This window comes from Saccopteryx leptura, chromosome 12 (genome assembly GCF_036850995.1).
Source record: "Saccopteryx leptura isolate mSacLep1 chromosome 12, mSacLep1_pri_phased_curated, whole genome shotgun sequence".
Lineage (NCBI taxonomy): Eukaryota > Metazoa > Chordata > Mammalia > Chiroptera > Emballonuridae > Saccopteryx > Saccopteryx leptura.
In genome coordinates, this window is record NC_089514.1 from 10,351,174 (window position 1) to 10,377,474 (window position 26,301).

General features: G+C 46.9%; 1 protein-coding gene across 13 annotated transcripts in view; it reads left to right on the forward strand.

Annotated features, from left to right (window-relative positions):
• PDE1C (phosphodiesterase 1C) overlaps nt 1-26,301 on the forward strand; it is a 436,629-nt gene that overhangs the window by 363,957 nt on the left and 46,371 nt on the right. For all 13 annotated transcript variants that reach the window (XM_066354394.1, XM_066354395.1, XM_066354396.1 and 10 more), the window contains 8 exons: nt 966-1,066; nt 3,899-4,027; nt 5,602-5,703; nt 6,239-6,359; nt 13,571-13,652; nt 15,330-15,450; nt 17,649-17,824; nt 25,163-25,381. In XM_066354394.1, the coding sequence (XP_066210491.1) occupies nt 966-1,066; nt 3,899-4,027; nt 5,602-5,703; nt 6,239-6,359; nt 13,571-13,652; nt 15,330-15,450; nt 17,649-17,824; nt 25,163-25,381 (1,051 nt within the window). The remainder of the gene's footprint in view (nt 1-965; nt 1,067-3,898; nt 4,028-5,601; nt 5,704-6,238; nt 6,360-13,570; nt 13,653-15,329; nt 15,451-17,648; nt 17,825-25,162; nt 25,382-26,301) is intronic.

Here is a 26,301-nt window from a genome sequence, read left to right on the forward strand (position 1 = left end):
AGCACGCTCTGAGGACCACTGGACTGCAGCCCGTTTGGGTGGCGTAGATGGGGCGAGTCTCCAAACTCGAGCAAGTACAACGTGGGAGGCCAGGTGTTACCCTTCTGTCTCTCTCTCTACCTGTCCACATCAGGTTTTCTGTTACACTTAGGTCTTGGTATTGTATTGAAGTTTTTTTTTTGTTTTTTTTTTTTTGTTTGTTTGTTTTTTTCATTTTTCTGAAGCTGGAAACAGGGAGAGATAGTCAGACAGACTCCCGCATGCGCCCGACCGGGATCCACCCGGCACGCCCACCATGGGGCGACGCTCTGCCCACCAGGGGGCGATGCTCTGCCCATCCTGGGCGTCGCCATGTTGCGACCAGAGCCACTCTAGCGCCTGGGGCAGAGGCCACAGAGCCATCCCCAGCGCCCGGGCCATCTTTGCTCCAATGGAGCCTTGGCTGCGGGAGGGGAAGAGAGAGACAGAGAGGGAAAGCGCGGCGGAGGGGTGGAGAAGCAAATGGGCGCTTCTCCTGTGTGCCCTGGCCGGGAATCGAACCCGGGTCCTCCGCACACTAGGCCGACGCTCTACCGCTGAGCCAACCGGCCAGGGCTGTATTGAAGTTTTAAATCTTTTTTTCCCCATGTCTACGTAGGAACTTCATTTGGAATTTGAGAGAGAACTCAACGAGGGCTTTTAATGCCTGCATATTCATTGTTTTGTGTGTGTGTGTGTGTGTGTGTTCTTGAGAAAAGATAAAACTACTGTTTAGCTTTTCCAGCCTCGCTGGCCATGCCATGTTCAGATCTCGTATCCCCGGGTCTCCTTTCAGAAGAGGAAAACCATTTCTGTCCACACGAAAACATGTCTCGCAGTCGCTCGCCAGCTGCAGGGCTGGGAGGCGGTGACGTGGGTGTGTCGTCAGCAAGCGGAAGACAGGGGAAGGGACAGATTATCTAACTGCTCCGTAATCTCCCTTTCAGAACTGGCTGACGGAGCTGGAGATTTTTGCTATAATCTTCTCAGCTGCCATCCACGACTACGAGCACACCGGAACCACCAACAATTTCCACATTCAGACCCGGTGAGGACGCTGACGTGTTTGCGGAAGAGACGAGAGGGGGCAGGGAGAGAGTTTTATGAGCCAGGAAGGCGTGGCCGCCTTTCTTTTGCGTGGTGGCTCTATTCTGAGTTACCGGAAAAATGAAATTTTAAACCAGAGATCAGCCTGGTCCGCGTCGATCGAGACTTGGAGGGTCAGAAGCCCTCTGCTCCGAACTCTTGTGTTTTATTCACACCTGATACGGAGATCCTTGTTCTCTCTTTTCCAATGCTAGCTGGCTGTCATTTATATATGTACTGTGCACGCTCTGTTTGTCATAGGAGATGGGACACTGTACAGCGAGGCACAGATGCCCTGTGGACTCAGTCAGTGGGAGGGGGGGCAGGGCTGGGAGTGTTTTTGTTGACATAAGTGATAACCGAGCCTCCTCACCCTCTGATGTCTGGGGCTCACTCAGGTGGCACTCCTCCCAGTCTTCCTGGCTTTGTCTCTGCTCCGCTCAGTGGCTCGGGGCGTGGGGAGCTAGGATGTCTCGTGTCGGCCATTCTCCATGGGCAACCTAATCGCCCTCCCTCACATACTGCACAGGTCAATGCAGACCTCGGGGGGGGGTATTAAATACGGGTCCCAGAGATCCACCCTGAACCTCTGACTGCCACGGACATCACTAATCAATTCTGAGTATTTCTTTTTCTTACTAGCTGCAGATTTACCCTTAGTATTCCCCTCAGCACGGAACCCCAGGCAGGCCGTACCAGCCGTGGTCGTTTGCGTTTAGGGTGAAACCTCATCTCCCCTCTCCGGGACTCAGAACTTGCCTTCTCTTCAGACAGAGATGCGGAACTGGGGAGGATCTGACCGGAGGGTTCGCTGGGCCTGACGCGGGAACAGCAGGAAGCTAGAATCTGGGGAGAGGTGACAAGACAAAGAGAAAGAACTTAGTGGGGAGGGGCGAGTTTAACGCCTAATAAACTGTTGCTGATTTCACTTGAACGAGCAGGTGCACAGTTCAGATAGACTGCGTTCATAAATCAATCGACGTGTCCTTAATGAACCCAACGCTTAATTGTGGGGCACACAGAAGACGATGGTGTCCTCTGATCTGTGTTCGGAAGGGGGGCTTGGACAGAATGGAAGCGGCCAAAGACACTTAAGCCATTTGCTTCGTTTTCTACCTCCCTCCTCCTCCTCCTCACGTAGAACAGTCTCAGCTGCTGCGAAGCAGCCGCTTGTGGTTGGGTTGCAAGGTCTTTAAACACGGGAATTCCACAGAGCACCCGTTTAGTGGAACCTTTGCTCTGAGGGCAGAGAGTAGCACCTACTGAGAGAAGAGAGGCGGGGAGAAGAATTGTACCTGGATCTTTGGCTGCAGAGCAATGTCAAAACCAGTCACAAGGCCGAGCAAAACTTATTATAGGAGTTGTAACATAGCTTAATGTTACAACACACACGTCAGTCAGTACCAGATAGATCAGCCCAGGGGCCCCCAAACTACGGCCCGCGGGCCACATGCGGCCCCCTGAGGCCACTTATCCGGCCCCCGCTGCACTTCCGGAAGGGGCACCTCTTTCATTGGTGGTCAATGAAAGGAGCACATTGACCATCTCATTAGCCAAAAGCAGGCCCATAGTTCCCATTGAAATACTGGTCAGTTTCTTGATTTAAATTTATTTGTTTTTTATTTTAAATATTGTATTTGTTCCCGTTTTGTTTTTTTACTTTAAAATATGTGCAGTGTGCATAGGGATTTGTTCATAGTTTTTTTTATAGTCCGGCCCTCCAACAGTCTGAGGGACAGTGAACTGGCCCCCTGTGTAAAAAGTTTGGGGACCCCTGGATCAGCCCGTTCACCTCAGGGTCTGCACGTCCTGTGCTGCATCTCCGTAGGAGTGGGGGGACTCCGGTGTGTTCAGTGAGGCGCGGTTCGGGATGAAGTTTAGGTGCTAGCCTTCTCTATCAGAACTTTATCTAAAGCACTTCAGCCTGTGTACCCCTTGTTCAGAAATTCAAGACGGTGACCGGCTTCTTTGTCCTTGGATGGTGTGTTAAGTCTAATGCTTTGAAGGTATGCTAGATGTGTTTCCAAGCTGGGTCAATGACAGGCGGAAGTTATCTTGGGGAGGCAATGGCCCAGCTGTCAGAGATCTTGCCTTTGTCTCAAACCAGAGTCTTGGCCACTGTAGGGCTCTGTGAAGTCACTTTACATCTCTGGGACTCAGAGTCCTTGACGAGAAACAGATAGACTGTCATAGGCTAAGGTTTCGTTAAGAATATTGGAAGAGTGTACAGCTCTGTGCTGTGGTCAGTCGGCTGCGGAATGGTCTTTGAGAAAGTGAACAACAGTGATCGGAGAACCTTTACATTCTTCACTCTCAATTTTCCACGTGTGGGTTCTCCGTGTGGTGAAATTTTACGATCAGTTACTCACAGAGGGACTTGTGAACCATAGCTTCCAGGTGTTCAGAGAATTATATGTAAATTAAATTCTTTTATTTAATAAAAAAATTAATCTAGAAAACATAAGGAAGTTTGCCTTGACTCACATTTTTCAAAGTCCCCTTTGACGCTGCTAGCAAAGATAACTGAGGTCTGGGTATGGACCAGCTTTCGGAGAGCGCTCAGATAGGATAGCATGTGTTTTATATCCACAGACTGCTGTTAAAATGTCCTGCGTACGTTGATGCAAAATTTATAGTGTTAGGTTTACCTTTTTTTGTTAATATAAATGGCCGTGGGAGCAAAGGTAATTGCTAAACATAGGAAAAAGAGATGGTGTATTCTAGCTTGAAAGAGTTACCCCCAAAATCTCAACTGTTGAACACCCCTCAATCATCTCTCCGGCTTTCTTTGCAGGTCTGACCCAGCTATTCTGTACAATGATAGGTCTGTGTTGGAAAATCACCATTTAAGTGCAACTTACCGCCTTCTTCAAGAGGATGAGGAGATGAATATTCTGGTCAACCTCTCCAAGGATGACTGGAGGTAAGACTGGGACACGGGAGAGGTGTGGAGCCAGGAAGATGCGAAGGAGAGATTGGAGTGTGCCGCTCAGAAGAAATCCATGAACCGAAAGATAACATGTTTAGTATTTAGTATCCCAGGTCTTTGTAGGAAAGCACTCTTAATATCTGGTAAATGTGTTTGGACACATCAGTGCATTTGACTTTCTTAGGACCTTTGTGAATAAAGGAATGCATCAGCAGGCATGGACTGCATTTCAGAGTGGAATAACATGGCATTCCACTCCCAGCAGGCCAGATGGCTGCTGAGAGCCAGCCCTCCCGCAGATAACAGCTACAAACTGTGAACAAACACAAACAAACAAGCACAGCCCCATTGACTTGAGGGCTCTAGAGAGTGAACAAACATAGGCAAGTTTTTTATTTTTATTTTTATTTTTTTGTATTTCTTTAAAGTTGGAAACGGGGAGGCAGTCAGACAGACTCCCGCATGCGCCCAACCGGGATCCACCCGGCATGCCCACCAGGGGGCGATGCTCTGCCTAGCTTGGGGTGTCGCTCTGCCACAATCAGAGCCATTCTAGCGCCTGAGGCAGAGGCCACGGAGCCATCCTCAGCGCCCGGGCAAATGCTGCTCCAATGGAGCCTTGGCTGCGGGAGGGGAAGAGAGAGAGAGGAAGGAGAGGGGGAGGGGTGGAGAAGCAGATGGGCGCTTCTCCTGTGTGCCCTGGCCGGGAATCAAACCTGGGACTCCTGCACGCCAGGCTGACGCTCTACCACTGAGCCAACCGGCCAGGGCCAAACATAGGCAAGTTTTGAAGGGGTGTCTGTATTTGGAGAATATGACAGCATGAAGTGAGGGTGACATTATGTGACCTTACCTCTGCGGGCAGTCTCAGCCAAGGCAACAACACTAGTTGGCCCATACTATGTTTGCACAAACACCTTCACTACTTTTCTGGTTAGAGAGACCAGGGTGGGGACAGCCAGGGCTGATAGCCAGAGAGCTAGAACCCCAGAAAGGAGAGCGCCAAGTAAGGGGAGACCCAAATTCTGGGGCAATCTAAATGCTATATGAAGAGAAGGAAATGTGACTTATTTGTAAGGGAAAGGATAGTCAATAGATGCAGTCTCCAAGGTGAACTATTGTTGGAATTATCAGACAAGGACTTTTAAAGCGGTTACTATATTTATGCTCAGTGAGGTAAGGGAAAATATGTTTCTGATAAAATACAGTAACATTTAACCAGCGAAATGAAAATATAAAAGAAAGCAAACAAATTTTAGAACCGAAAATTTAAATTAAAAAAAAATTGACTACTCTGGCTTAACAGCAGGTTGGAGAGGACAGAGGAAAGAATCCGTGAACTTGAAAAGATCAATCAATATGACCTAGTTTGAAGAAATAGAAGGAAAAAAAAATGATTTCAAAAAATGAGCAGGTTAAGGACCTGTGAGACAGTTTCAGGTTCAAGTTAGATTAGAAATGTCACAACTAATGAACTGATTTTGGCTAGCTCTATGGCAAAAGAAACTAATTTTTACTTTCCATTTTTTACTTTTCGTCTTTCTTCCTCCGTGGGGCGTCCCCGAAAGGGAATTTCGGACCTTGGTAATTGAGATGGTGATGGCTACGGATATGTCCTGTCATTTCCAACAAATCAAAGCGATGAAGACCGCCCTGCAGCAGCCCGAAGCGTGAGTGGGCCCGTGACACTGTGTCCCTATCGGTGTTTGAGCTGGAACTTGTCCGTGTCATTAAACCTTTCAAGTGTGCCTCCTGATTCAGAGAACTTTGTTGAATGGTCTCATAAAGTGGACATGTTTGGAGGAGAGAGCATGAGAATTGGACCTATCACACATAGAGTCTTATCGGGGTGGAAATAAATAAAAGGGCGGGTTATAGTTTTCCCTAATTAAAATTTAAAAGAAAGGTTGACTCAGTGCAGAGGCAACACATAAGAGTCAATGAGTGACTCTTGGATTTTTGTCTTTTTGAATGAGGTTGTCATTCTGGAAATAGTTACGAATAGCTTTTGAAGTGCCCAGCTCGACAGACATGGAGACCTGGCTAGTGTCTGAACATTCCTGTCATTGAAGACATGACGCTTTCCCGCCCAAGTTCAGCTGGACTGGGGGTTGAGACGGGGAGAATGAATGCTTTTAAAAAATTAACTGCTATTGAGGTCCTGAGAGTTTGATCATCACGTGTTTGCGTCATTTGGGTTTACAGAATTGAAAAGCCAAAAGCCTTGTCCCTGATGTTGCACACAGCTGACATTAGCCATCCCGCCAAGGCGTGGGACCTCCATCACCGCTGGACCATGTCACTCCTGGAGGAATTCTTCAGACAGGTACCGGGACGTCGTGCTGCCCCTCAAGGCTTTCAACCCTGGACATTTTCTGATTTTTCTATTTCGGCAATGTTGCAATGAGGACTATGGAGGTCACAATAATTTTCTTTGGGGAGGAAGGGTTTGCAGATGTTTCCTTTTTGCCTCTGGGTCATGTGTGAGTTGAATCGTCCTTATATTCCGAGTCTCAGTGTAGTATGGTATTTCCATCCTATGAGTTTCTATTTGGAAAGAAAGCGTTTCCTTGGGGCTGTTTTATCTAGGTTTTTTTTGTTGTTGTTTATCTGTTTTTCTTTTTTTTTTTTTTTTCTGAAGCTGGAAACGGGGAGAGACAGTCAGACAGACTCCTGCATGCGCCCGACCGGGATCCACCCGGCATGCCCACCAGGGGCGACGCTCTGCCCACCAGGGGGCGATGCTCTGCCCCTCCGGGGCGTCGCTCTGCCACGACCAGAGCCACTCTAGCGCCTGGGGCAGAGGCCAAGGAGCCATCCCCAGTGCCCGGGCCATCTTTGCTCCAAAGGAGCCTTGGCTGCGGGAGGGGAAGAGAGAGACAGAGAGGAAGGAGGGGGGGGGGTGGAGGAGCAAATGGGTGCTTCTCCTATGTGCCCTGGCCGGGAATCGAACCCAGGTCCCCTGCATGCCAGGCCGACGCTCTACCGCTGAGCCAACCGGCCAGGGCCATTTATCTGTTTTTCTAATGGGTTAGCCGCATGGTGACCCGTTTGACGTTGCCCCTTAGGATTAAGATGTTAATCTTGAACTATTTTAATTGGTTGGGTTGTTTTCTTTCCTTTCCAGCTGACAAGCCATGTTGTCAAAGTCCAAAGACAGGGATGGTAATATGGGGTCAGGAAATCCTGAGAAGCCACTGTTCTGATTATTTATATTTAAATCGATTGCATCTAATTATATTTAAATGTATTAATAAATAGGTTTATTTATCACAGAGCTGTGTGTTCTGCAAGGACAGCTGGAGTCTTTTGTTGGTATCATTTGCCTTAGATTTTTTTTCAAAGGTGCACAGAAGTAGAGAAATAGGAAGCAAAATAAATGTGCGGCACTAAGATTGATGTCTTCGGAAAGCGTTTGCATGAATACATCTGCTTCAAGCTGTGCAGTCCTGAGGTTAAAGGCGGTGATGTCATAAACACTCAAACCTGTAGAGAATGTTTATAAGAGAGTCCTTGAGCCAAACTGGTAACAGTTGCCAGGAGCAAGATCTCAAGTGCTCCAGAGAAGGACAGTTTTGCGGTTTCTTCTATACATTTAGAATTGAGGAGGGAAGGTAAAGATGACATGAAGCCAGGAGAAAGCGAGGAGGGGGTTGGATTACAGGACAGTTACCAAGGTTCTGTGTTCTCTTGAGGGTGGCGTCACTTCTGCAGGGTCCGCAAATGAGGCATTTCAAAGGCGATAGCCTAGAGGCACAGAAGCGATGGACAGGGCTTGATTATGGTAGATTACTAAAGAAGTTACATGCGTGGGGTGTGACTGCCCACCATGACCTGCCCAGTTAGGAATTTATGCTCAGGTAACCCTGCACGGCCATATTGAGTTTGATTTATTATAGCACCTTTTTTTTTTTTTTTTTTTTTTTGTCCACAAAGGCAATGTGTTATATAGATTGTGGGACCTAAATTACAGTTAATTCAAGTTAATGCTATTCATTTGGTTAATTCTTGTTAATTCACAAAGGGAGATTCACATCGTGGATTCAGAGACCTCTGAGAGTCTGTAAAACGCTGCTTATTATAACACTGGTCTCAACTTGGTCTCCTAGTCTAACGGGAGGTATGCTCTTTCATTGGTTACTCAGATGTTTGGAAGGGAATCTCTCTTATTCTTATGATTCTAGTTTGAATAGAGAAATTGCAGAAGGCATCTATGTGGTTTCTTTTCTTTTGAAGTTGTGCACAATATCCGGTAATGAGGTGGGACTAGGGTTAATGGCATATTATTAAAGTTCAGAAAGCCTTTTATTAGAGTTTTCGTTCCAACTGGTTTGTGGTCTGGGACTAAACACATCATTCCTCTAGTTCTTAATGGTCTTATCTGTAATTTGGTTTTTTTGGGGACGGGGTGGGAGTGAGAGGGGGGTTGGTAGAACTTAAAGGAAGGTTGAACTCGATATTTTCTTAGGGTTCTTCCAGCATTAAATGCTCTACATTGCTCTCCGTTTTGTCCGGGGTGCATATCAACACACACACATGTACCCCAGACTGTGCTGTGAACACAGCAGCAGGCGCCCTCGTCAGTATGTGGCTGTCTCCCCTTTGCAGAGCCATTGTTTGGCCTCACGCAGTAGTTCTCAGGGAGGACCCAGTGGTGTGGGAGGGACTAGAAAAGCCCAGATGTGTCTCTGTTACACACACAAGAATGACTCTGCAATTCCACCCTTAACCGAGGGCTAACTTTGAGCTATTCTTCCAGAAGAGATTTTTCTAATATCAGTGAGAATATCTTCCCCACATGTCCACTCCCCTTATCCTAGGCTTTCCTTGACGCTGCTTTTGCAATGACACTTCCATCGCTCCGAGTAGGCGACCTGCAGCCAGTTAGATCGTCGCCAACTCGTATAAGTTTGAGCTAGTGAAGTGATTTCTTTTTTTAATTGTGAGAGAGTGAATATGAAAAATTACTTAAATATGGGAACATTTTTTCCCCATAAAGGAAACCTTGTTTGCATACACATATGCTTGAATGGAATGAAAATGTGCCAGAGGCAATGAGGAAAGAACCATATTGAATTTCTTGCCTGTTGGGAATGGAGTGTTAGCTCACTGGACTGGCACTATTTTTTTTTTTTTTTTTTTAGTAATTATGATTCAGTAAATTATTTTTATTGACTTAATATTTTAACTCAGATGTTATAAGCCATTGTAAGTGACCCATGTAGGAGAAATGTTGCCTCACTCTTAACTGTAGATTTTTAAATTGGGCAGTTCAAATGGGAAATCTCAGTGGAACTTAGAATCTTTGAAAAAATTATATTTGGGAGTTGGGTTATAATTCAGAATAAGGGCATAGCTTCAGTGCTGATAAAAAAGAACTTCCAGGCTTTTCTGAAGGAGTAAGTCACATCTTGAAATTTATAACCATATTTTACAAAATCCAAGCCACTGCCTCAGGGTGCTTTTCAATGAAATATTGATTTTAAAGAAGTGTAAGTTTGCCTTTTTGGTAAATACATGTTGTAAAAGTCTTGAGGTTTATTTTTTCTGTATTGTCATAGGTTTTCATATTTTGTAAACGTCTCCTATAATTCTTTGAATTTCCTGTGTCTGTGGTTATATTCCCATTTTCATTTCTCATTTCATATATTAGGTGTTTTTTCCCTTTCTTCTCCATGAAATTAGCCAACTGTTTTATTTATTTTTTGTAATGCCTTAATTGGTGCTTTCATTTTTATTAATTTATTCTTCTGCCTGAGCTTATTTTTTTCTTTTGATAAGTCCCTAAGTTGGATGCTCAATTCATTTCTTTATATTCTACCTGTTTAATACTAGGAAGTAAAAGGCTAGGAGTTTGTATTTTTCTTCTCATGAATCTCAGAGGTTCTGATATGCAGTATGTTCATACTCATTCTTTCCCAAATACTCTGTAATTTTGATTTATATGTTTTCTTTTTTTAGCCAAGAGTTGCTTCAGATAGAGGTGTTTGTTGGTATAATTTTCCAGTGGTAGGGTCTTTTGCTTTCTGGTTTTATAACTAGTTTATGTCTTATTGAAATTTGATTAAAGATTTTTTCCATTGTTTGGATTTTATTGCGAGATTAGTTTGTTACCTACTGTGTAATCAATGTTTGTGAATGTTCCTGGCTCTTGAAAAGTAGATTTATTTCTTACTTGTGGGGTATTGACTTCAGAGAAACCAGGAATATTTTACTTAGCTATTTTACGAATCAGTTTAAAAAATTGATCTGTCCTGGGTTGAAAGCATTGGTCTCTTTAGTAAAGAGGGAAGTGTACGAGTCATTCCACCGGGGCCAGTTGTGATAGAGCCAGAAAATTCTGTGTCAATCAAATTGGACTTACCTGTAGAAGTACATTTTCTTGTATTACTTTCTACATTTTTTTTTTTTTTACAGAGACAGAGAGAGAGTCAGAGGGATAGACAGGGACAGACAGACAGGAACGGAGAGATGAGAAGTATCAATTATTAGTTTTTTGTTGTGCATTGCGACACCTTAGTTGTTCATTGATTGCTTTCTCATATGTGCCTTGACCGCAGGTCTTCAGTGGACTGAGTAACCCCTTGCTCGAGCCAGCGACCTTGGGTCCAAGCTGGTGAGCTTTTGCTCAAACCAGATGAGCCCGCGCTCAAGCTGGCAACCTCAGGGTTTTGAACCTGGGTGCTTGGCATCCCAGTCTGATGCTCTATCCACTGTGCCACTACCTGGTCAGGCCACGTATTTTTTTTTATCTAATTCATAAATGTATCTGTCCTCCAAAGGGAATTCAATGACCACTACTTTAAAGTAGGCTTTTAATAGTCAAGTGTACTCAGCTTAATTAAATCCCAAAGATGTATGTGTTGTGTAGATATGGGCGTAGGCAAATTCATGGGATAAGCTGTTTAACATGTACTTTTTCAGTAATAAAATCCAAATTAATGCTAGAATGGAAAGGGGGTGGGGAGGGAGTAGAGGATAAAGGGGGAGAAACACCAATGGAAGGAGACCTGACTTGGGGTGATGACTTCACAATACAGTGTACAGACGATGTATTATAGAATTGTACACCTGAAACCTATATAATTTTATTAATCAATGTCATCTCAATAAATTCAATAAAAGTTAAAAAAAGGAACACAGCTCACACTAAAACAAAAAGCTTCCATCTTAATTAATAGTCAGGGGGTCATTGTTCACTGCCACTTCTTCTAAACCACCCCCAGTAAAATGTACCGACCAAACAACTCGCGTCCTTGCTCTGTAGGGAGTAAGAGTGGGTTTTATTTGTTTCAGCTGGGCTGTGCCGCTGAACCATCTGCAGAGCCACAGTGTATGTTATAAATATTCTTCTTTCTGTTCATACTGCTCAAGCAGAAAGAGCTGGGGAGTGAGTGACTTTTATCACGCCGCTAGAGAGAGAGAGAGAGAGAGAGAGAGAGAGAGAGAGAGAGCGCGCGCAGCCTTCAGGCAGGCATACTTGGAAACAGAGGAGCCATTGTGTCCGTGGGATGTCTCTACCAGCAAGAGTGCAGAGGGGACCGAGCCACCTCAGGACTGTTCCTGAGACCCTTGGATGTCTCCAGTGCTCATTGTGGCCCCACCGTTCAACTTCCTCATTCCTGTTCCTCCCTTTCAATAGAAACCTGCCTTAGAAAGAGAAAGCATTGTTTTGAACCGGGTTGCTATTACTCTTTATTTACTATTAATATTTATATATTGGTGGTACTGAATATAATCAGGGTGTATTGGCTGTCACAGATTCCCTCAATGTTTCTCAAATCTTAACTATTAGAGATACCCATGGAGAAACGATCATAGTTTTGTTTTTGTTTTTTTCTTATTTGCCTACATTGTCTCATTTAATCCTTTTCATAACCCATGAGGCAGGGATGATTATCCCACATTTTATAGATTATCAAACTGAAATGTAGAGAAAGAAAGTAAACTTTATTTGATCGCACAGTTAGTGTGAGGAAGGCCACTTTCAAGCCGAAGTCAGTGGCCATTAATCTGAGAATTCTTTTGTAATAAAACAAATCAACACAACATCACAGCTGTCAGATTGGGACGTGTGTTCCCTTTCTGCAGGTGTGTGTGACTTCCAGTTCAGGTTCTTTTTTTTTTTTTTTTTTTCCTTCTTTTATTTTTCTGAAGCTGGAAACGGGGAGAGACAGTCAGACAGACTCCCGCATGCGCCCGATCGGGATCCACCCGGCACGCCCACCAGGGGCAACGCTCTGCTCACCAGGGGGCATGCTCTGCCCCTCCGGGGCGTCGCTCTGCCATGACCAGAGCCACTCTAGCACCTGGGGCAGAGGCCAAGGAGCCATCCCCAGCGCCCGGGCCATCTTTGCTCCAATGGAGCCTCGGCTGCGGGAGGGGAAGAGAGAGACAGAGAGGAAGGGGGGGGGGTGGAGAAGCAAATGGGCACTTCTCCTATGTGCCCTGGCCGGGAATCGAACCCGGGTCCCCCGCACACCAGGCCGACGCTCTACCGCTGAGCCAACCGGCCAGGGCCCAGTTCAGGTTCTTAAAATCCATCTCCACCATTGCTTAGACCAGGGGTCCCCAAACTTTTTACACAGGGGGCCAGTTCACTGTTCCTCAGACCATTGGAGGGCCAGACTATAAAAAAAACTATGAACACTGCACAGATCTTATTTTAAAGTAAAAAAAAACAAAACGGGAACAAATACAATATTTAAAATAAAGAACAAGTAAATTTAAATCAACCAACTGACCAGTATTTCAATGGGAACTATGCTCCTCTCACTGACCACCAATGAAAGAGGTGCCCCTTCCGGAAGTGCGGCGGGGGCCGGATAAATGGCCTCAGGGGGCCGCATGTGGCCCACGGGCCGTAGTTTGGGGACCCCTGGCTTAGACTTTCCATAGCATGTGCTTATTACAGCGATGCTTTTTGGTGAGATTGCAAATCACACTTGATCATCGTCTAGCTCAAGCAAGGGTAACACACGCAAGGGTTACCACTCTGCATTTCTGGTCCGCTTTTCATTGTGGTCTGAGCCCTGAGGTTGAGAACCCGGAAGCACATATGCCAGATGCATATGGCTTTAGGTAGCACGAGGAGGAGAAATTTAAATCAGTGTGAGTTTGTGTCCTGAGCACTGCCCACACCTGGGCGGGGGGCTCACCGGCTCAGGAAGAGGTGAGCCACAGGCCTCAAGACAAGACGCCTGGGACGCACACAGGAATTCTGACTGGGGTGCTGGCTCGAGGCCACAGGACGTGTAGCTTTTCTTCCTTCCCCTGGGGGATGTGTCGCTGCCTGGTGACGCTTTCTCCCCCTCAACCTTTTAGCTTTGCAGTCGGATGAAGGATGGAACCCCAGAGGGCTTCGGATGTTCACTGTCTTCTATGCCAAGAAGCAGGCCCCGTGGGGACTTAGTACAGGGTGTGATTGCAATAATTAAACTAAAGGCCGCTGGCCTTCAAGGCAGCTGACGTTGCTGAATGATATCTGGGTGGCTGGGCCTTCTGTCCTTGAGTCACCATGGCCTCCTGTTTTTCTAGGGTGACAGGGAAGCAGAGCTGGGGCTGCCCTTTTCTCCTCTGTGTGACCGGAAGTCGACCATGGTGGCTCAGTCGCAAGTAGGTACGTATCTGCCAGGCTGTGGGTAGAAGGGGAAGGCAGAGAGGGCTGTCGGGACGTAAGGTCAGTTGTCTCCCGTGGTTCTCTGGCTGGGACTGGGCTCCGTCCTGCTGCGCTCCTGGCCCTGGCTGGGGGGCGGGGGTGGATGGAGCTGCTGTCCCCGTCCTCTGTACTGGGTGGCGGGCGATGTGTTAGGAAAACAAAATCTATTAGTGTGTTAAGGTAGAGTTTTGTACATTGTATAACTGGGTACGAAACAGAGTGTGTGAACCATTAGCCCCAGAAAGACTTGTTGACGGGTAATATTTGAGGTGAGTCCGAAGAGGTAAGTAGGCAGTGGCTGAGCAAATGGAAATGTGCATTAGGGATGTGTCCGCGGCAGCTGGAAGGGCGTTTCAGACAAAGGATGAGCATATGCTCAGCAGGGAAATGTAAGGCCGTCTAGTACAGCCAGGGGATTCCAAACAGTTCCACGTGGCCGGAGTAGTGGGCAGAGACTAGAATGAAGGGTAGGATGTGTTTCGAGAGGAAATCAGGCCCAGGTTACAGACTACGTAAGGAACAGCATATGCTTTCTATTTCCCTATAGGAAGTGAGGGCATAGCTAACACATTTTAAGTAAGGCTAGAAAATATATATAAATCAGTGGGCTAAATCTGGCCCATTGCTTGGTCTTGCAAATAAAGTTTTATTTATAACACAGTGAAGCTTGTTCATTTGTCTATTGTTGATGCCTGCTTTTGGATGACAGGGGCAGAGATAAGGAGTGGTCATAGAAATGGTTCGTAAAACCTAAAACATGTACTCTCTAGCCCTTTATAGAAGAAGCTTGCCAACCCCTGTGTTAGAAAGGTTTCTTTATCCGTAGCGTGGAGGATTAATTGGAGGGTTCTGTGTAAGACCAGAGGCAGGGAGCCCAGCTGGGTGCCTCCTGTAGGGTTACTGGGAAGAGATGAGTGTGGGAACAGAGATAGTGCAAGGACTCTCCAGCAGAGAGATGGCGTACAAGGTCAGGATTCGGCTGTATGCAAAGCCGAGCTAAAGGCACTCCAAAGGGATCCGAAAGCCCCAGTCATTCCTCAGACACATCTTGCACTTGTCTCTGTCCTTGTCATTTCATTTCACCCTCTTCCCTTCCCGGAGAGTGAATAGCCTTAGGGCTCTGCTCAAACATCACAACCTCCATAAAGCTGTTTGCAGCCCTCTCAGTGGGAAGGAAAATATTCTCCCTCCCTTACCTTCCCAGGGACCTTTACTTGGGCTTCTCCTTTGTTATTTTTTTCTGCATACTTCCTCTAGGGGTCACTCTTGTGCTCCTTTGGCCTCTCCTGTGAACAGAGGGCAGGCTGGTTATGTTATATACATCTTCGTCTTTTATGCAGTGCCTATCCCGACATTTGTTGCATAGTGGATGTTGAATTCATATTTTTGAAGCACTTTATTGAACTATCTATTAAAAAGTCAATAGAAAAATTCTGCAGGAGAAATGGAGATGACTCACGATACTCAAAGGAAGGAATAGATCGAGTGACTTAAGACCAACCCACTCTCTGCTCTGATCCGGAGTCCCTGGGTCGATGAGCTTTAAAAGATGCCCCAGGTGCCCTGAGGACCCGTGGGGAGAGGCCCAGGTCCACAGGTAGCACCTTTACGACATGGAGCTCTGCTGTCCCCCCGCAGGTTTCATCGATTTCATCGTGGAACCCACCTTCACTGTGCTCACGGACATGACTGAGAAGATCGTGAGTCCCTTCGTTGATGACACCTCCCCAGCTGGTGGGGCAGGACAGAGGCGGTCAAGGTCAGTGGGGAAGCCTGAAGGCGGGGGGGGGGGGGAGGGGGACAGGCTGGCCTGTTTGTGAGGAGAGGATTTTTCTTTTGGAAAAGGTGGGGGTGTATTTCATAATGATGCTTGTCCTGCCTCCTTCTTATGAGAGAGCTGTCTGCCTCTTCCTTTTCTCAGAGGAGTTGAAGTTGTACTATCGGTACTCTCCCGGCTGGCCTGTCCGGGGTGACCGTGGTCTAACTTGTGATTGGCAGGTACTCAGTGTAGCAACTTCCCCCGACCCCCAACCTTCTCTCTTTCGGTGCCTTCGCTTGTGGCAGGTGTGAACATCCTGATCCCATTACTCATTAGCGGTGCAATCTCAGGCAAGTTGCCTTAGTTTCCTCGTCTGAAAAAATGTGGGTTATGCCCTGGCTGGTTGGCTCAGCGGTAGAGCGTCGGCCTGGCGTGTGAGGGACCCGGGTTCGATTCCCGGCCAGGGCACATAGGAGACGCGCCCATTTGCTTCTCCACCCCCCACCCCCTCCTTCCTCTCTGTCTCTCTCTTCCCCTCCCGCAGTCAAGGCTCCATTGGAGCAAAGATGGCCCGGGCGCTGGGGATGGCTTCTTGGCCTCTGCCCCAGGCGCTAGAGTGGCTCTGGTCACGGCAGAGCGACGCCCGGAGGGGCAGAGCATCGCCCCCTGGTGGGCAGAGCATCGCCCCCTGGTGGGCAGAGCATCGCCCCCTGGTGGGCAGAGTGTCGCCCCTGGTGGGCGTGCCGGGTGGATCCCGGTCGGGCGCATGCGGGAGTCTGTCTTACTGCCTCCCCATTTCCAACTTCAGAAAAATACAAAAAAAGAAAAAAGAAAAACGATAAGAAAAGAGAAAGAGGTGGAGTAAATAGGGAGACAGGAAGGCAAGAGGAATGTTAGGACAGTGGGACCCCAGGGACACTCTGGGTGGATGACCGTGTCAGGGCTGGGGAGGACGGAAGCCCCTGTCTGCGTCCCCCACCTGCAGCTCTGCAAGCACTGGGCTGGAGAGGACTCTGCTTCTCCAGGCCACCAATGACAAAGTCATTGTCATTCAGTGACTTTGCATTCCTGTCAGTCACTGCTTTAGCCACCTAGAAGGTGTGATACTTTTCTTTCAAGTTACCCAGAAGGATGGCACTTTCTAAATTTGCAAAGTTGCCCTGTTTAAAGTGTAAAGCAATACTGATGTTAAAACAAAGGTCTCTTGCATGACTGGTCTCCAGACTGTCTCTGCCTCTTCCACCTTCCCCCGGGAACAAAAGGAAACCACCTTACCCTGGCCTTGGGCAGCCTGGGGTCAGAGGCACCCAGGGACAGGGGGAGGCAGGGCTGGAGGGGGCTAGGACCAAGTGGCTGAGTAACTTGGGATAGAAGTCGGTGCAGAAGCAGGTGGATGAACTGTGGAACCAAGTTGAAGTTTACATTCAAATTAGTTAATTGCAGAAAAGTGAGAACAACAACAACAACAAAAAAACCACAAAGGGAATTCTAGTCATATTGAAAAAGAGTATACTAATCAACAAATAGAGATAGATAGATAGATCGAGATATGAGAAATATTGATACTCAGGAGGCTGAAATGTTGATTTTCTTTTTCTCCTGAAAAAAAAAAAAAAAGACAATTTTCTACCCATCATATATGGAAACTAAGAATTATAGCCCTGGCTGGTTGGCTCAGTGGTAGAGCATAAGCCCAGCATGTGATATCCCAGGTTAGATTTCTAGTCAGGGCACACAGGAGAGGCGACCAACTGCTTCTTCACCCCTCCCCTCTCCCCTCTCTCCCTCTTTCTCTTCGCCTTCTACAGCCTTGGCTTGATTGGTTTGAGTGTATTGGCCTTGGGCACTGAGGACAGCTCTGTGGAGCCTCTGCCTCAGGTGCTAAAAATAGCTCAGTTGTGAGCATGGTCCCAGATGGGCAGGGCATCAGACCCAGACAGGGGTTGCTGGGTGGATCCTAGTTGGGGCACATGCAGGAGTCTATCTCCCCTCCTCTCACTTGGAAAAAAAGAAGAAGAAAAATAAGAATTATAAACCTCAGGACCCAGAAACTTCACAGCCGCAGCTTGACGGGTGCTCACCACTCTCGTCGGGGCTTGCTTGCGGCATACATTCTCCAAACACTAACTCTCCTCTTCCAGCCCATCTCGCCAGGTTTAAGGTTGCGTGTAAATTTTTTTTTTCTTTTTGTCTTCCAGTTTGAACAGCCTCAGTTTGGCAGATGCAAAGCGGTCCGGTGTCAAGAGCGCCGGCTCAGAAGGAAGTGCCCCAGTCAACAATTCCGTCATTCCCGTCGACTACAAGAATTTTAAAACCACGTGGACCGAGGTCGTGCACGTCAACCGGGAGCGGTGGAGGGCCAAGGTGCCCAAAGGTAGGGTGCCGGGGGGGGGGGGGGATCTTCCCGGAGACCTGTCCAAACCACTCCGTTCCTACTCATAAAACAAGGCATTGCCGCCCTCGATTCGTAGGTGTCGCAGATGAAGTAGCATTTCAGGGTCGAGATTCAGCTTGCTGAATGTTCAGCATCGATCCTCTTTAAAAAATTTTTATTTTTCGGCTCTGGCTGGTTGGCTCAGCGGTAGAGCATCGGCCTGGCGTGCGGGGGACCCGGGTTCGATTCCCGGCCAGGGCACATAGGAGAAGCGCCCATTTGCTTCTCCACCCCCACCCCCACCCCTCCTCTCTGTCTCTCTCTTCCCCTCCCGCAGCCAAGGCTCCATTGGAGCAAAGATGGCCCGGGTGCTGGGGATGGCTCCTTGGCCTCTGCCCCAGGTGCTAGAGTGGCTCTGGTTGCGGCAGAGCGACGCCCCGGAGGGGCAGAGCATCGCCCTCTGGTGGGCAGAGCGTCGCCCCTGGTGGGTGTGCCGGGTGGATCCTGGTCGGGCACATGCGGGAGTCTGTCTGACTGTCTCTCCCGTTTCCACCTTCAGAAAAATACAAAAAAAAAAAAGAAAAAAAAATTTTTATTTTTCAATTACAGTTGACATTACATATAATTTTCTATTAGTTTCAGGTGTACAGCATACCAGTTAGACAATTATATTATTTACACAGGGAGCCCCCTGGTAAATCTAGTACCCACCTGGCACCATACATAGTTATTATAGTATTACTGACCGTTTCCCCTAATGCTGAACTTTATGTCCCTGTGACTGAGCTGTGACTACCAGTTTGTGAAGAAGCATCTACCCTCTGTTGGTCCTCATTATATCTAAAGGTCGATGCAGGACAGAATGGCACAGGCCTCTGAGCCTCCTGCCAGCACGACCTGTGTGCTTATAGGGTGAGACCGCTTTTCTCGGCCTGACGAGTCCACAGAGATGGGTGTTGTTATGGTTTGTTTTCTGCTAGCACGTGACGTCATTCTTGTTTCGTGTCATACGGCACAGTGATGAAGCTTTTTAGTCTTTTATCTGGGCAAAGCCTGTCCAGTAGCTGCCCCAGCCATTGCGTTGGGACAGCAGTTGCAATTTTCCTACGTGCATTTGTATCTTCCTTTCAGGTCCACACTGTCCCTTTAGTCATCCCTCTTAGGCTGATCTTCCGAGATGAAGGTCACTCGCATGTAGACAGGCGTCGGCTGAAGTTAAATGTCAGCAAAACTCAGATCAGAAATGTTGTGACTGTTGGTGCTATGCGCCAAAGGAATGACTGACAGCTGTGTTTCTTGAGAGCTGAAATGTATTTGCTGACAGGTGCACCTGTGTTTGTGGAGCCCGCACCCCACGGGCGGCACGTGCTGTAGACTCATTCCATGGTCTAGGTGAGGGCGCAGTCCCGAGGTGAGGTGTACGAAGCCGTGAGCCTGATTCCGGGGACACGGATGGCTCTTGGTGCTCAGGGAAGGGCCGATCCCAGTGGGTTTGTGGAGGCCAGCCTTCAGCGGCACTCAGCTTTTGCTAACATCTGTCGAGTGCCTACTGTGTGCCAGGTTCTGTACCCAGGGTGCAGTGATGAGTCATCAAAGCTCACAGTCCCCTGGGGTAGGGGAGGGAGGGAGGTGACATCACAACAGAGTCTCTTTCAAAGGAAGAGTGGGGGTTCAGTGAAAGGCCTGGCACATGTCACCCGCACCCAGCAGCCCTGAGCGACCCCCATGGCAGGCAAGGAGGCTTCATCCCCAGACACGGGCTCCATACTTCCATCCGTCCCCCCAGCGCCTGCACAAGGGGAGGAGAGTGGGGTGGCCGGGCAGAGCGGGTCCTGGCTGTCTGGGCCCCTCGTACGTGGCAGGGGGGGGTGTGTGCTACATTCAGTGTAGAAGAGAAGAGACCTCCCCTGGAGCTGGAGTTACTCAAAGGCCACCCACAGTGACTGATCCACAAAGTCCTATCCAGGTGGCTGCTCATTGCAGGTGGGGCGCTGGGTTTATATCTGTGGTGCTTCCAAAGGCATCACTGGGCCCTTTTCATTTCGGGACAAGGGTTGCACCCTGAGCCCTGGAAGGAGCCAGTGCCTCTTCCGTATTTTAAAAGTGGCCCCCTCACAGTCCACGCAGATGCCTTCGGGGTTTAAACCCTCCCTGTTGGCAGGTGTGGAAGGCAGCCGCTGCCTCGTCTCCAAGGGAACAGCCCCGCCCCCCCCACGCCTGTAATCACGCATTGCACTCGAAAACCCCATTCCTGACAACACCCAATTTAGAGGTACTTCAAAGCCATTTGTTTGCAATTATCTGGCTTACTAAAATTACCTGCTGAAACTAATCACCTGGAAGAGCATTAGAAAGTTTCTTTACCAGAAGGAAACCGGCCCTTTAAAAAGGACAGGTTCACAAACAGCTAATAATTGTTAAGTCTATCAGGTACGCTGAAAGAGAGAGTGCTGACATTATTTTGGAAGCATAAAAAGGCTTGTCCGTCATCATCCTGCTCGGGGTATTTGGAAAGGCCTCTCGTAGCCAGGACTTGCAGGGTGCCTGGGTTGGAGCCCGGAAGAAGGCTCTGTGTTTAGAAATAGAGAACAGCGAGAAAGGGAACAGGGCCCGGGTTATGTCTATTTTGTGGGAGGATCATTCAGTTATCAAAACAAGCTCCAGTTGGTGGGGTGAGGGAGAACTGAATCCCCCACTTGCCCTGTGCTCTTTGGCAATGCAGGTAAGATTCTTTGAGGAGATTATTCCATTGGGGGGGAGGGGGGGTTGCCCGTATGCGTTACAGAGCCGAAGCAAAGAGCAGAAATGTACGTGATGGACGGAAGACAGAGCCTACACGCAGCGAGGGCCTGTTACCTGCTGGCTGTCACATTTCAAAATTGGAAAGGAAAGTTGAATGCGACGTTAAGAAGATGGTGGTGGAACGCCCTCCTGTAACTAATATTGTATAACATCTTCAGCCTCCCAGTAATAATAGATGCTGCCGACTGTTGGCCGGTGTTAAGAAACGCCACTTTGCATCTGGTTTTTCCCTTCATGGTCAGTCTGAATTAGATGAGCCTAGGCCGTTTAGCCCATTGTGCTTTTTTAGAAAGCCGTGACTCCCAGGAAACCGCCCTGCACGGGCACCTGACAGATGTCATTAAACTGAGCAGAGACGGCCTTGGCTCTCATGTCTTGGTTTTTATTAACCAGACTGATTTGCAAAGCCGGGTAGACCAGAACCCAGAGTTGTTAGGAAAGATTAAATCCATATTATTTTTTTTTATAGCTCTTAGAGCTGAAAAATCATTATTCCCAAAGAAAGATGTATAGGTATAACAATTTATAGGTCTGATTAATGTTGATCAAGTTCCATTCATTATTTAATACTTTTTAAACCTTTTTTTAAATTTTCTGGTGTAAAAATCGTGCATGTTTAGGTTGTAATGCTGAGCTAGAAATTAAAAAAATATATATAGAAAGAAAATAAAAATCATTTATAGGCTCTCTAGCCAGATTAGAACTATGGTTGAGATTCTGATGTAATTCTTTTTTTATTTTACTTATATGCATTTATATAAGTTAAATATTCCCCATAAATTTGGATCAGAGTATATTGTTTTGTATTTTACTATTCTATTTCTATTTTGAGCATTTTTTTTCTGATACTGAATAGTCTTAGTGATTTCTGACCATTCTGTTTTTTATTCTTCATTATTATATATTACATCATTGTGAACATACAAGTTTAAAAATCTTTGAGCCTACCTCTGATTATTTGTCTAGGATAAATTTCTATATGTGGAATTCTTTTGTCAAAATAAATGAAAAAATTTAAAGCTCAATAACTATTAGCACATTTTTCTCAAAGTTTTTTTTTTAAACGTATGTTTCCTCCCAGTGGAAGTATACTGAGATACTCGCTTGAAGAGTGCCTCTTCATGTATCCTCCTAGGATTTTTATTTCTTTATTATTGATTCATAACTTTTCATTTATTAGGGATGGTAATTCTTCAGTTGGAAAAATATCTTGCAATATCTGCCATACCCATTTGTCATATATATAAATATATATTTTTTTACTTTATGAGTATTTAAAATACATCCTACTATTATTTTACTAGAGATTATCATTACTTTTTTATTGAATTATGTTTCTACCAATTTAAATACCATAGTATGTAGTGATACTCCTTTGCAAATGTTGAGAAATTTATTGAAATTTTACTTATTTTTTCCCTATTCACCAGAAATTTTCATTATGAGATTTTCAATCTCGGTGAATATAAATAAATGGTTATTTTATAATTAACTTATCCTTTATTATTATTTTTAATGTTTGCATCACAGTTATGTCTAGCTTGACAACATTATTTTTTATTTTTTATTTTTTTCTGAAGCTGGAAACAGGGAGGCAGTCAGACAGACTCCCGCATGTGCCCGACTGGGATCCACCCGGCACGCCCACCAGGGGGTGATGCTCTACCCATCCGGGGTGTCGCTCCATCGTGACCAGAGCCACTCTAGCACCTGGGGCAGAGGCCAAGGAGCCATCCCCAGCGCCCGGGCCAACTTTTGCTCCAATGGAGCCTCGGCTGCGGGAGGGGAAGAGAGAGACAGAGAGGAAGGAGAGGGGGAGCGGTGGAGAAGCAGATGGGCACTTCTCCTGTGTGCCCTGGCCGGGAATCAAACCCGGGACTTCCGCACGCCAGGCCGATGCTCTACCACTGAGCCAACCGGCCAGGGCCGACAACAGTTATTTTTAAATACTAAGATTTACTAGTTTTACTGAACAGCGTTAACATTTTTCTTGTTCGTTAATTTTTAATATTAACATTTTCGGTCAGCTGGAGCGCTTCTTTGGCCAAGACTGCTAGAAAGGACCCATGGGAACACCTTCTGAGTCCATAGATGTCTAGGAGTACCTTTCTGTTGCTATTGTCTAGAATTGAGAGTTAACTGTTCACAATTCATATAGTATTGATATTTTATTTTTTTTTTTAGTCGGTAGTTTCTTTCTCTCTCTCTCTCTGTTTGTAAGTAGTTTAAGTAGGCAGTTCAGAAAATTATATTAAGTGGTAACTAGCCCAATACTGTTTTAACCAAGCGCCTATAGTATCATTATTCGGAAAGGCAAATTCAATGGAGAAATCCATGTATTTCTCCAAAATTGCACAGACACTCAGTGTGGGGCAGAAGCAGCTCTCAGGGGGCTGTCATTTGTGGATCATGAGGGCTCTGCTCTATTTTCACCTTTTTGCTGCTTCATTTGGACATTTCATAACAAGTCACATCACAGACAGTCTCAAATGGGGTTTAATTTCTTTTTTTTTTCTCTTGCTGATGTGTTTGCTTGTTTTTGTCTACTTGTGTTGAGTAGAGTACCACTCTGGGTGCTGATGGTTGCTCACACTAATATCAGCAATTTCAGGAAGATGAGGATGAGTTGGAAGTGGAGAAGGGGAAGGGAAATGTAGCGCCACCATGTGGAGTGTGATCACCCAGGGGAAGGAACCCTAGTGGGTCCAGCTTGGGGTGGAATTGATTATGATGTCATAAGAGTTATCATTTGTTAACCTAAATATCAATTGCCTACTGTCAAATTGAGCAAAAACAGATTTGTTTCGGAAATGTACACCCTACCCAGTTTTCCTTCCCTTCCTTTTTTCCTTCCTTTCTTCCCTTCTCTTCCCTTCCCCCTTCCCCCTTCCCCTCCCTCCCTCCCTTCCTTCCTTCCATTCTTTTTTCATCTAGATTTCCCATAGAAAATTGGTCTGACTCAATTGTCAAATGAATTTTTCTTGTTCAGATATTTTATGCTCTTTTTTTTGTAGCAATCCAGACTTTAACACCTTCTGTTTTTAATCCAAATTATTTCAAACTTGGGGATGTTTTGATTGTTCAAAATTTGCCACAGATTCCTGTGGGGGTTCTGTGACGGGGTTTTAGATTATTTTTTCTGAAGCCTGAGTATGAATTAATTCTCTTCCCCCAGGCCTCAGTTTCCCTCTCTGCATAGTAAGAACAGTCTTTTTTTTTTTGCTCATCTGTGTTAGTGGTTAAGGAAACCATTTGTCACACGGCTCCCTCTTTCAGGGCGGGGCTTTGTGTTTATGTACTTTCTGCACTTGACACCAGTCTCGACTGCTGATGACAAGCTGGGCTCCTTGGCAGAGAGGGCGAGTCATGCCTGCTCTGTGCATTTCAGTGAGTCAACAAATACTCCACGAGCATCTGCTGAGTGCCAGGTGCTGGACCAAGCCCTGGGAATCAGGGGTGCAGGGGTGGGGATGACATTTGACCTTTGTCCTCGGGGCACTCCAGAAGGACAAGAGGAAGTCTGGAACATTCCGGCAGACCTCCGGTGGCCCTGAGGTCCACTGAGAAAGCCGTCTCACCATCTTCTTCTGCGAGGCTACTCTTACCCTGTAGTTGTATCTTTCTGCAGATGTCAGAAGACGTATTATATGGTCCACGCACATAATTATGCTGTTTTGTAAGGGAATCTTTAACTTTTCATTGTAAAGTATAAATACTTCCTGTTTGGAAAGTGGAATGTCCCAGAATATTGGATGGCAGTCACTTAAACTTTAAATCGGTGCTTGTAAACCCGGATGGTGGACTAGAACCATCGGGAATGCCTTTACCATGTCCCGCTCTGGCCCTTCTCCCTCCAGACTCTGATTTGTTTTGTCTGCGGTGGACAGTTTGCAGATAGTTTTTTGTTTGTTTTTTGGTTTTTTTGGATAATGTAATTTTCCTCTTCCTACTTTTAACTCGGCAGTGACCCGAACCTGTATTGTCCTAGTGGTGGTTGTTTTTTATGGTCTTTTTGTTTTATAATCAACTGCTTATGTTTAAACTCCAAGTCCTAAGCAAACCTACGTGAAACTCCAGGGCTCACCGTGACCGTGGGAGAGTTTGGTGGTCTCTGAGCCTCAATCCCACGCGCATAAAATAGAGTCACAGGAATAGTAGCCACCCCCCCAAGGCCGTTTTGAGAATGAAAGAAAATGATCCTTAAAAGCATTGAGTGTAACAACCTGGCATAGAGGACACGCTGATGAGAAGTGGTTGATGATAAAAATAATTAGTAATGCTAATGACAATATTGGTTTATTGATGACTATGATTGATTACTCATTTTAGAAATATTCGTCACGGCCCAATCTGATTTATTTCCTGAATTTAAATGCCAGTCTGACTAGAATGAACGGAAACACTCAGTAGCCCCAGAGGTCATGTTAGTGCATTATTACCAGGGCCGGTGAGTGGTTTTGGGGTGAAGCGGTGGTCCTTCTAACGGGGTTCCCTCTCTATCTTTCCAACGCCTTGCCTGACCTGCCGTGGACACAGAGGAGAAGGCCAAGAAGGAGGCGGAGGAGAGGGCGCGCCTGGACGCCGAGGAGAAGCAGAAGGAGGTGGAAGCCGCGCAGCCGGCCGAGGGAGGCCAGGCGGGGACAGCGACACCCGGGGAAGCTCAGAATCGGGTCAGCGGGACGCGGCCCAGCAAGAGCGACAAGCCTCGTGGGAAAAACGCCAAAGCCGAGAAGTCGGGAGAGAAGCAACAGAATGGTAAGTGGGATTGTCCTGGGCCAGGGCCCTTCTCGCCTGTCAGTGGCCTGATGAGTGGAGGCTGGTGGGCACCTGTGCGGATGAGGACAGCTGACGGCTGACAGGGCAGGGCTTCCCCGCCGTCTGGCTGCCGCTGGTTCCTTCCCTGGGCTGTGGATCCATCAGCTTCCCTTCAGTAGCAGCCGGAAGCTGGCCTGGACCATCCTCTCTGCGGGAGATGTTTTTCTTTGTGGCCCTTCCCCCTTGTCCCGGAGACTGACCAGTGCCTGCCCACCTTCTGGGAAAGTTACTGTGAACGATCCCAGCACATTACTGAGTGCTTATGGCCAAAATGGGTGACTAGGGAGTCAGTCTCCCACATCCACTGCCCCTGGAGGGTCGGCCCTCAGTCTGCCTATGGTGCATTCCTATAGTGTGTGTCCACATATCCACAGCTGATCAGTATATGCACTGGGGTAACCAGCCAGCCCGGTTTTCCTGGGACGGAGGGGTGTCCTGGGATGCAGGGATTTCAGATTTAAAACCAAAGCAGTTCTAGGTAAACCGGGATGGGCCAGTCACCGTAGTGTGCAATTAGTTACTGGTTTCTTATAGGGAATGCAACAAATATTTATCAATTAACAACTGTGTACCAAACACTGTGCTTGGCAGTGAGGATTTAGAAATGGAAAAGCCATCAGAAGTCCATGATTTCGTCGGGGATGTAAGATATCCTCAGAAGTAATTCTAGGACAATGTGAGCAAGTAACAGCAGTAGGGTCACTGATGAATGTCCAAGGGGCTTGTGCAAAGAAAGGGACATTGACTCGATTGGATTGGAAGATTGTGGGATGGGGTCAGTGTCAAGGAAGGCTGCAAAAGAAGGGAATGTCTGAGCTGTGTTTTAAGTCCAGGGACTGACTCCTCAGCCAGAGAACAGA